This window comes from Vanacampus margaritifer, chromosome 20 (genome assembly GCF_051991255.1).
Source record: "Vanacampus margaritifer isolate UIUO_Vmar chromosome 20, RoL_Vmar_1.0, whole genome shotgun sequence".
Lineage (NCBI taxonomy): Eukaryota > Metazoa > Chordata > Actinopteri > Syngnathiformes > Syngnathidae > Vanacampus > Vanacampus margaritifer.
The window spans coordinates 9,809,693-9,819,586 of record NC_135451.1 but is presented as its reverse complement, the minus strand read 5'-3'; the positions used below and the strand labels follow the sequence as shown (position 1 = coordinate 9,819,586).

Genomic DNA, 9,894 nt, shown 5'->3' with positions numbered 1-9,894 from the left:
ATGTATTTTGCTCCCCTTTTGTGGCCAACTTGCCCCCTCGGGCCGTAAATAATGGACGTCCTCATTTGACCGGCTTGGTTTAAAGTGCAGCGCACCAAGCACGAACTTCCTGGCGTGATGTTTCTATTGCAACGTACGAGCGCGTGTAATACGCTTTCGGTGAATCTCGAAAAAAAAAAATTATAAACTGCCGGATTGGAATAGTGCTAGAAAGCAAATACAATACCTCTGGTAAAAATCTTGTGAGTCTTGTTTGTGTTAACATTTTTATTATATATAAAATACAGAGACACAAAACATGCATAAATTCAAATACCTTAAAAGGCATTTTTATGAATTAAAAAAATAAAAATTTCGGGTTAATAAAATGATGTGCTCGTCAGCGGCGTGGCGTTCCATCATTTTTCCTGAGTGTCCGACCTCCGGTCTTCCGAGGGGATGCAACCGCTTCCTTGATGTTGGCAAGCAAGCCTTTCTTGGGATTAGCCTGCACATGCGACTTTGGAGTAAGCTTAGAGAGCTCTTCCTTTAGGGAGGCAATTTCCTTGTCCTTTTCCAAAGACTGGGATAGCATTTCCTGCATCGATTTCCTCTGAACAGAAACATAAAACCAGTGAGAATTTTAGATCTATCAGTCATTGCTTCACCTCACCTGATCTTGGGTCTTCGCCTGAAGATCTTCTATTTCAGCCAATTTCTCTAGGAAGCCATCTCGAACCGTCTCAAGGGTTTCACCGAGTTCAATCAGTCGTCTCTCCAAGGACAATATCAACTAGGGTGAAATATTTGAGACAGAATTGAAAACTGAACCCAAACAATTGTTTGAAAGTAAGAGAACGATTAGTTGAGTGTCTAATTCAGTTAAATGAGACACTTCAATTTAAGCATTTTTCAATCAATCCCAACCCTGAAACGTTTTTACCTGTTGCTTATCCACACACATCCGTTCTATGGCACTTTTCTCCATGTAGAGATGTTTTAAACGGTCGTCCTCTGTAGGGGTGAAACAATAAGTTGTCATTCGGACGATTCTAAAGGGCATCGCAGATACGGAAACCGAAATCAGCGTTTTTTTTCAGCAGCCAACATTTTTTTAGTTTACGCGGTAGAAAAATAGAGTCAAATGCCGACAACGGTGAAAAGAAAGAAGTAAAAACAAAGCTTCGCTAGCCTCGCATTACCTACCGCGAGTAGCCAGAGGGAGGCTCTGTGCTACTTACACAGAAGTAGCTAGCTAGCAACAGCTTCTGCTGGCTAGCTACTTACACAGAAGTAGCTAGCTAGCAACAGCTTCTGCTGGCTAGCTACTTACACAGAAGTAGCTAGCTAGCAACAGCTTCTGCTGGCTAGCTACTTACACAGAAGTAGCTAGCTAGCAACAGCTTCTGCTGGCTAGCTACTTACTGAAAGAAAATTCATTTATTTTGTCCTCTTTGCGTGTTCCAAAAATGAAGATAGATTTAATGTAAGAAAAATACACCTTTTGCAAAAATGATTTAAGAAAAAACAGAATCTCTGGACAAATAACTGCCTCTAATTCATCACTTAAACAGGTGGGATTCAGAGCGTCAAATGTACTCTTCTACGTGTACAATAGCTTCTTATAGTTAAAAAGACCTCCTCTCTTTCATTTGTAGACAAAACATACTCTCTGGTACTTTTCCATGAGCGGATGGCGTAAACAAGGTCAGGTGGATGTTTTTGAGACAGAATGTGTTATATAGTTGAAGGAGCAAAATCTCACAAACAAGTCAGGGGGTGTTTTTCCCGAACCAGACTCTGCTCTCAAGGACTAAAATGTACGTGTGCAACAAAAGGAATTTTGGACCAATCAATGTGTACCAGCCCAAGGTCAGACCATACCGAGATCAACACCTTCTGCTCTACTAAGGACACAAAACATTTCGACAAGGTTAATATAAAAAATTAAAATGTTAATAATGGTTAATAAAATAAAATAAAGAATTAAAAATGTTATAATATCTAACATTACACAGAAGTAGCTAGCTAGCAACAGCTTCTGCTGGCTACTAGCATGCCTAAATATGTTGTGGAGTCACTCCCAAGTCAGTAATACGCATCATTTATGACAAGAAAAGCCAAGCTAACCTAAGATTGGCACAGCATGTTTAATGTTCTCAAAATTACATAAAAAAAATAAAATAAAACGTTTTCTGCTATACACAATGTGGATTTAAGAAAAACAGCAAATTCATTACAAAAAAAGGAAATCACATCGATTACAAACCTGCGTCTTCAAAGTCGTTCAATGGTTGACACTGACAGGCTTCGTCGACGGCATCGACGGCGCGCACACGGGTCCCAGAGGCCAACTCTGAAAGCTGTTGCTTGAGGGCCTACATACCAGTTGGATCCACATTTGAATTATTCATTGAAGCCATTTTATTTAAAAAAAAAAAAAAAAAAGGACCTTATGATCCGGAACGTCTACCTCGACTTTCTCCTGCTCGGCTGTGAACTCCTCAAGAGGCACGTAGTCATCTTCCAGGCTGTTCATGGCCGTCTTGTAAGCGTACTCTTTGATAGCGTCCTTGTACATCTCAAAAGTGTCCTCCAGCTTTTCTTCGTACCTCTCCCGAAGATCTTCGATCTGTTGGCTAAACATTCCAAAAAAAAAAAAAAAAAAAAAAGCATGCGCTGGCGTCGCACCGTTGCTAGAATGAGCCAAACCTCCCGGCGACGGTTGAAAACCTGCGACGTTCCTCGCTCTCCACGATCTGCTTCAACATGGCGTCGCCCATTTCCTTACGGATCTCCACCTCCTGCTCCAGGTTTCGCCGTCGCTCGGCCAGCAGTTTCGTTCGCAGGCTTTCGATGGTGTCAAGTAGTTCCTGGTGAGAGTTTGACAACGCTAGTTAACTCAAGGCCCCGGGGACGAATGTAAAAAAATAAGAGTTACGTTCTGCGTCAGTAAGGTCATGTCGGCGTCGTCGTCCTCCTCCTCCTCATTCAGCAGGTCATCATCAGACAGATAAGTTTCTTCTAGCGCCCGTCTATCAATCACGCCATTCTTCACCAGAGATTTACCATTCGGACCCACCAGACACGGGGACAGAGATTCCAGAGACTCGTCCGGGATCACCTGCACCACCTGACGACGTGCAAGTGGTTTATAACGAGACCACAAAAAAAAACAAAAAACGTTATTTTCAGACTTACCCGTTTGGCTACAGCGGAGAACTTCATGACATGGAGCGTCTCGTCGTACGTGTTAGCACACTGGCTAATGTTGACGATCATCGAAGCTCTTCCTTTGCCACAGAAAACCGCCTGGAAGAGCTTGGTGAGTTTGCTCTCTCGGTAAGGGATGCAACTGCTCTTGGTTCTGATTGGATGAGGAACGGTCGGACGGGTTGCCAAAAGTGACCATTGTCATACCGGCAACGGATTTTACCTTTCGGTCTGATTGTTGCGCAACGCGGTGATGCACTTCCCCAAGATGAGGAGAGAGTTGTTAATGTTTCCCGCTTCTTTGAGCCTCTGCCCAAATGTTTTGGTTTTGTCGCATCTTTCGGAGCCAGCCAAGTCACACAGGGAAAACCTAAAGGACCACATTTTTTTTTTTTTTAAATCAACTCATTCACTGCCATTGACAGCTATAGACGTCAAAAATTTATTTCTATTATTTATATATATTTTAAAATTTTATAATTTTTATAAAAAAAATTTTTTTTAATTAATTTATTTATTTTTTAAAAAAAGAGCAATGATGATGTCAAATCGAATGAACAATACTGAGCTCTCCTGGAAAAAAAAAAAAAAAAAATTCATTTTAATCATTTCTATTAGTTTAACATTTTTTTCCACTTTTGTTAGCAAGCGTATGAAATTATATATAAAATTTGTGATTAATTGTGAGTTAACTATCGAAGTCATGTGATTAATAACAATTTAAAAAATGTAATTGCCTGATGCCCCTAATTTTTAATAAGCTTTTCTCTTTTTTTTTTTAATAATCGCGTCAGGCGTTTTATTTTTTTAATTATAATTAATTGCATGACTTTAATAGTTAACTCAGAATTAATCACAAATTTTATATATAATTTCATACTCTTGCTAACAAAAGTGGATTTTTTTTTTAACTAATAGAAATTGTTCAGATGAATTTTTGATGCCCCCAATTAAAAAAGAAAAGCTAAAAAATGAGGGGCGTCAGACGATTACTCCTGATTAATCAAATTTTATCTCTGTCCTAAATGTACAATTAATAAAAGTCTAGGTTTTTATACTCTTGTTAACAAAAGTGGGGAAAAATGTGAAACCAGTAGAAATAGTTCAATTGAATTTTTGACATCTATAGCCGTCAATGGCAGTGAACGAGTTAATGGTGATTTCAGCTACTAGTTAGCACAATTAACTTACTCTGACATCCATTTAACTTCGTTTCCCTCTATCTTCAGCAGCTTCATGATAAATATGCTGTGGCTGTGGGGAAAGTGGTCTCCTTTTAATAACATGAAATAAGAAACCGCGATTGGGAGGCGCGAACACTTTCCTTCTGCTGGAGGACTGGTTCATCTTTGTGGCTGCAGCGCTTCGGTTTTTGTTGCCAAACTGCAGTAGCTTGCTCGCTTCGGACGAACTCTGGATGTTGATCCACCGAAGATCTGGGAACGAAAGTTGGATTAGGAACCCGGCGACAACATCGCGTCTTGACTCTGATTCAAAGGTGACCTTTGACATAAGCGTTGCAGGCGCCGTCGTCACAAACGCGGAGAGTCGCGCGTTTCTTGAACTTGGAGCAAACGGACGGTTGAAGGAGATCGTAGACGCGCTCGTTGTAAATTTCAAAGAATGCCACCCATAGCGCAAATTGGCAGCTCTCTTCTTCATCTGTCAGACGGTTAAACTAGTTAACCGTGGTTAACTAACCGGTTGAATTTCTGAGGGTTACCTGATTGATCGTCACACAAAGAGGACGATGAAGGTACAGAACAGGACAAGGAGTCGGATCCATTGCTGGTCCTCAAGGGGTCGCAATTCTGCAAAGGGGAAACGTGCATTTTATGGAATCGGGTGCACAGAACAGCAGTCACAACGATTTCACCTTTAACTCATTCACTGCCATTGACGGCTATAGACGTCAAAAATTCATTTGAGCTATTTCTATCAGTTCAACCTTCCCCTACCCACACAATTTTGTTAAGAGTATGAAGACCTAGAATTTTCTTATTGGACATTTAGAACAGATATAACATTTGTGATTAATCGGGAGTTAACTAGTGAAGTCATGTGATTAAAAATGGTTATCTTTTCTTTGGTCCTTCCTCGGGTCTCCTCACGACTGGCTGGAAGTGTTCGGTTTAGGTGAACGGTATGGGATTTTTTTTTTAAATAGGTTTTAGGTGAACTAATGAATACACAAAAAAATAATAATAATAAAAATTAAAATTAAAAAAAAGCAATGATGATGACAAGTCAAATCGGTAAAATTACCGAATGAACAATACTGAGCTCTAGGAGAAAAAAAAATGGTTATCGCCTGACATCCCTAATTTCTAACCTTTTCTTTTTTCAAAATAAATAAAATTTTAATTATTTTTTCCCCCCCATTCTTTATCTTTTTTTTTTTTTTATCGCGTCAGGCGATTATTTTTTTTATTGTAATTAATTGCATGACTTCAATAGTTAACAAATTTTATATCGGTTCTAAATGTACAATATTTTTTTCCTGGGTTTTCATACTCTTGTTAACAAAAGTGGGAAAAAAATGTTAAATTAATAGTTCAAATTAATTCTTGACGTCTATAGCCGTCAATGAGTTAAAAAATGTCAAGTTTGACACTCTCGTCACTACCTCTTTGAACGATGCAAAAATGGCAGCTTTTGCACTTTTCTCCCGTTTGACTTGGTCACCATCCAGACACCGCGTCTCGTTCCTGAGGTGCGGCTTCACGTCCATGCCCTCATACTGGCGCCCTGCCATGTACTGAAAGGTGGCATCCAACACGCGAGGCAATATTCCCGGTTCTTTTGAAGTTCCTGATCGAGTTACGTTTAACGGCACTTGTGAATAACATTGCCCGATTGAAACGAAATCCTGTATGATTTGGATTTTGACCTTGAATTGTGAAGGTTTTCCCAGCATTGGTGACGCCATAGCTGAAGATGAGTGAAGTCTTGCCAGCCAAGAAATCAGACATTTGGCTTTTGATGGTGTGGTCATACAGCTCAGCCTGGCTTGCCTCTGGTCCAAAAATCTACAAATGTAAGTGTAGAGTAATACTAAAAACAAAAGCTTCTCTCGTTTGAGCTAATTATTGTTAGCATTGCGCAGAAATTACAGTGAGGGGAATATTCTGGTGAAAGGTTGCTGACCTTGGAAAATGAGAATTTGTGTTCAGAAGCGGCGATGCCCTTTTCGCGGCATTTCGGGGCATGCAGCGTCACCATCTGGTCGTTTTCTGTTACTACACAATCCTGATTAAAAATACAACGTTAGCGTTTTATGACTGCTCGGGCTAATTTAAGTCTACCTGATCCTCGTTGTCAGACAGCTCCTCTTTTGAGAAAGGTCTGATTCGAAGGTAGACTTTCATAGTCTGCTGTTCGGTTTCCTCCTGGAAAAAAAAACACCCCAAAAAAACAAAGTCTGTCAAATAAATAAGCGGAAAGGTGTATAGTGTTATACCTGTGGAGGTGAAATAAAAGTTAAGTCCATGTCAACAGACTCCATGGTTGTTGTTGTCCTTGATCGAGGCACACAAAATCCATCCGTTAACGTATTAATCCGTGCAAAACGCTTCTTCAGAGCTTCCCCGAGGCCCAAGCAATTACTTTTAACTCAGAGCTGGTGTTAAGGGAAGAAACAGGCAATTGAGAGCTGCAGCTTTAATGACGTCACTAACAAACCTGTGACCAATATGTCCAAATTGTGATGAATTGGTACTTGCTGGTTAAATTCGGATATATTGACTAATTCTCTCCTTTTAAAAAAGAAAAGAAAATATCGTATAAAAAAGGGGGGGGGGTGTTTAGCCAGTTCATCACAGCATAAAAGGTTTGATTTAAAAAAAAAAAAAGTATATTATAAGCCACTGTAAAATTAACACTGCAGTGCTATAGTTTAAAAAAATGCTGTTACATGATTCAAATAAAATGTATTGCATGAATTAAATAAAAATGAGACATATTAAAAACAAAGGCTGACCCAGTTTAAATCTAATTCAAACGTATTGTACTTAATACATTTCAACATACTTAAAAAAGTGCTATACGTGTAAATACTATAAATTAAGGGTGTGAATTGCCTAGTGCCTGGCGATTCAATTCGTATCACGATTCATAGGTCACGATTCGATTCCGATACAAATCTAGAAATTGATTATTGCGATTTTTTTTGTTGTTGCTCAAATTTAGAAAATACTCATCAGTAAACTTGTACACATGTACTGTAAGATTTGTATGAAAATGTATTTATCTGAAAATTCAGGCTTATAACTGAGCCACGGCATTTAACAAACAGGTTGCAGTCTGTTTACTGTTTGAACAGCCCTGAAATAAAATAAAGCTTAGTGTTCCATTAATATTACATTCTTCCATGTTTAATGTGTGAATCCTAACCCTAAGTAAGACGTTTTGTTGAATATTCCCATAAAAAATTGTTTAAAAATCGACTATATCGAATCAATTTGAGAATTGCGCGCTGTAATATCGCAATATATTGCCGAATCGATTTTTTCTAACGCCCCTACTATAAATATTGTAGATTAAAAAAAAAGGTAGGACTGTATGCATGGTTGCAAGTTTCATTGCTTGGGTCCAATGTCAATTTTATTTCATTTAGTAACTCTTTTGCATACATAAAATTTACCAACCCATTGCTCGTTTATAAAGACTTTAAAATATTTAAATACTTAATAATATGCCCAGTGTGTATTTAGATTGGGTGTTTCTTTAGCACAGATTTCACTCATTGCAGAGGTAATCTCAAACATAACCCTCAATGATGGAGGGACTAATGTACATACAGTATAAACTGTACATACATTATAGAAAAAAAGGAAGTCGGTTTTCCACTCTTTTCTTTATTGCATCAGTGCATATTTATGCATCGGCGATGGTAACTTCAACCTCAACACCAGGCTCGATGCTGATGGAGGTGATCTGCTTAACAATTTCGGATGGGCTGTGAAGATCAATCAGGCGCTTGTGGATCCGCATCTGAAAGCGATCCCAAGTTTTGGAGCCTTCGCCACAGGGGGTCTTCCTGGTGGTGATACGCAGGGTCTGGCCAAGACAGGACAAATGTGAAACTTTTTCATGTGTACCTAACGTCACGGTCGGTAAATGTCCAGTCAGATACAACACATTCTGCATAATTTTTTTTAAAAAACGCAATAGGTTGTACCTTGGTTGGCATGCGGACCGGTCCCTTGACCTTCAGGTTCTTCTCCTTTGCACCACGGATCAAGTCAGCACAGACTGCAGTGGGAGGGAAAAAAGTAACTGTCAAAATCACTTCAACAGCTTTTATACAGGATGGCACTTTCAGATAAAAGCTCAGAATAGCGTATTCCAGACATCATGGTTATCAGAAAAAATATATATCTTCACAGCAAATCAGCATGAGAGAATCAGAATCTTTGTCAATCTACAATGTATAGAGGATTTTTTTTTTTTTGTACATTGTATAAGTGACAAAGACAGATTTCTAAGGCTTGTTGAATTACCTTTTTCCAGAGACTTGACATTGCGGCTGGTGAGGGTGATCCGGATGCGGTGGATGGTCACCTCAGTCTCAACAGGTGCCTTCCCAGAGTCCTTGAAAGCCTGCATGGAAGTAAATAAGCAATTCATTGCATTAACGTCGTAAACACTCACGCCATTCTAAAATTTGATCTTTTTTTAGAACCTATCCGCCACTAGATAAAAAAGTAATAATAATAAAAAATATCCAGTGCTTTAAGTGCACCATCAGGTGGCATCTTGGTGCCAAAGAACAATTGACGTAAGTTGAGGAACTTAATTTGGACACAAGTACCCCTTTACCACTATCTTGTGACATCTAAAAATGAATTTGGATGGCGGTGGGTCACTTTACAGATCCTTTAATTTGATTGTTTTATTCAAAATAACTCTTTATAGGTCATGTATTTTTCATACAATTAGCTATGGCGTTAACGTAGAGTGAAAACTTTGACACACGGATATATTCGGTGATACTTTATATATCTTGAATTGGGATTGATAATAGGCATCGCTAAAGCGGAGTATATTTATGGTAATTTTGTTAATATTCTGCCTGTGGCGGCTAACATTATAAGGCGCGAACGCTACGATTGTTAGCCACGTTATGCTACTAGCCGACTCGATAAAAAAAAATAAGAGTACCATTTTCCCTTAGATTATAATCACTTTCAAATAGTCAGGCGAACCTCGTGAAAGCAGTAACAACATAGCTAAGATATAAACATACCATTGTGATGATTCCTGACCGACTTATTCGGAAGAAAATTACGCGAACAGCGGTGAGCCAGGAAAAGTACCAACAACGTGGTTAGCTTTTCACGAAAGAGGGCTCGCTAAAGGCAGTTTCGTGCTTATGTACTATACATCCGGGTTCTTCTCGCATCTTCTTCTTGTATTTTACAGTTCGTGAGAGCGACACCAAAAGGCATTGCACGGAGGTGTAATGGTAAGCCATTTGAGCATTTTTATTTAGTACTCGTAGTACAGTAGTCTATCTGACCTCAATAGAAATAATAATGATGATGATAATGATAATAATGATAATAATAATAATAATAATAATAATAATAATAATAATAATAATAATAATAATAATAATAAGACATCAGCTTATGTAACGCTTTTCTGGACACTCAATAATTAAGCGCACTAGCAGAATGGGACGCACGACAGTCGAACTTT

General features: G+C 38.8%; 2 protein-coding genes and 1 non-coding gene across 3 annotated transcripts; all 3 read right to left on the bottom strand.

Annotated features, from left to right (window-relative positions):
• Positions 1-265: 265 nt before the first annotated feature.
• Positions 266-6,832, bottom strand: LOC144040365 (kinesin-like protein KIF20A). Its single transcript, XM_077554509.1, has 18 exons — positions 6,653-6,832; positions 6,498-6,581; positions 6,340-6,441; positions 6,083-6,221; positions 5,819-6,003; positions 4,916-5,003; positions 4,696-4,854; positions 4,511-4,628; positions 4,384-4,446; positions 3,416-3,562; positions 3,181-3,346; positions 2,921-3,112; positions 2,713-2,852; positions 2,453-2,618; positions 2,249-2,357; positions 923-993; positions 653-772; positions 266-592 (listed from the first exon to the last, which is right to left on the bottom strand). The coding sequence occupies exons 1-18, from the start codon at positions 6,695-6,697 to the stop codon at positions 380-382; spliced, it is 2,307 nt and encodes a 768-aa protein (XP_077410635.1). The 5' UTR covers positions 6,698-6,832; the 3' UTR covers positions 266-379.
• A 1,196-nt stretch (positions 6,833-8,028) lies between these two features.
• Positions 8,029-9,587, bottom strand: rps20 (ribosomal protein S20). Its single transcript, XM_077555150.1, has 4 exons — positions 9,440-9,587; positions 8,694-8,793; positions 8,372-8,445; positions 8,029-8,250 (listed from the first exon to the last, which is right to left on the bottom strand). Exons 1-4 carry the CDS (start codon positions 9,440-9,442, stop codon positions 8,068-8,070), a joined length of 360 nt encoding a protein of 119 aa, XP_077411276.1. The 5' UTR covers positions 9,443-9,587; the 3' UTR covers positions 8,029-8,067.
• LOC144040768 (small nucleolar RNA U54) lies at positions 8,517-8,582 on the bottom strand. Its single transcript, XR_013289847.1, has one exon. It is a non-coding gene; the product is annotated as a small nucleolar RNA U54 (small nucleolar RNA).
• Positions 9,588-9,894: the final 307 nt, after the last annotated feature.

Coding starts and splice junctions, on each gene's coding strand:
- rps20 (XM_077555150.1), bottom strand. Junction 8,446..8,693: donor TGTCAAGTCTCTGGAAAAAG/GTAATTCAACAA, acceptor CTCCCACTGCAG/TCTGTGCTGACTTGATCCGT. Junction 8,251..8,371: donor CGGTCCGCATGCCAACCAAG/GTACAACCTATT, acceptor TGTCTTGGCCAG/ACCCTGCGTATCACCACCAG.
- LOC144040365 (XM_077554509.1), bottom strand. CDS start 6,697: ATGGAGTCTGTTGACATGGACTTAACTTTTATTTCACCTCCACAG. Junction 6,582..6,652: donor CTTTTATTTCACCTCCACAG/GTATAACACTAT, acceptor TTTTTTTTCCAG/GAGGAAACCGAACAGCAGAC. Junction 4,855..4,915: donor TTTGTGTGACGATCAATCAG/GTAACCCTCAGA, acceptor ACCGTCTGACAG/ATGAAGAAGAGAGCTGCCAA.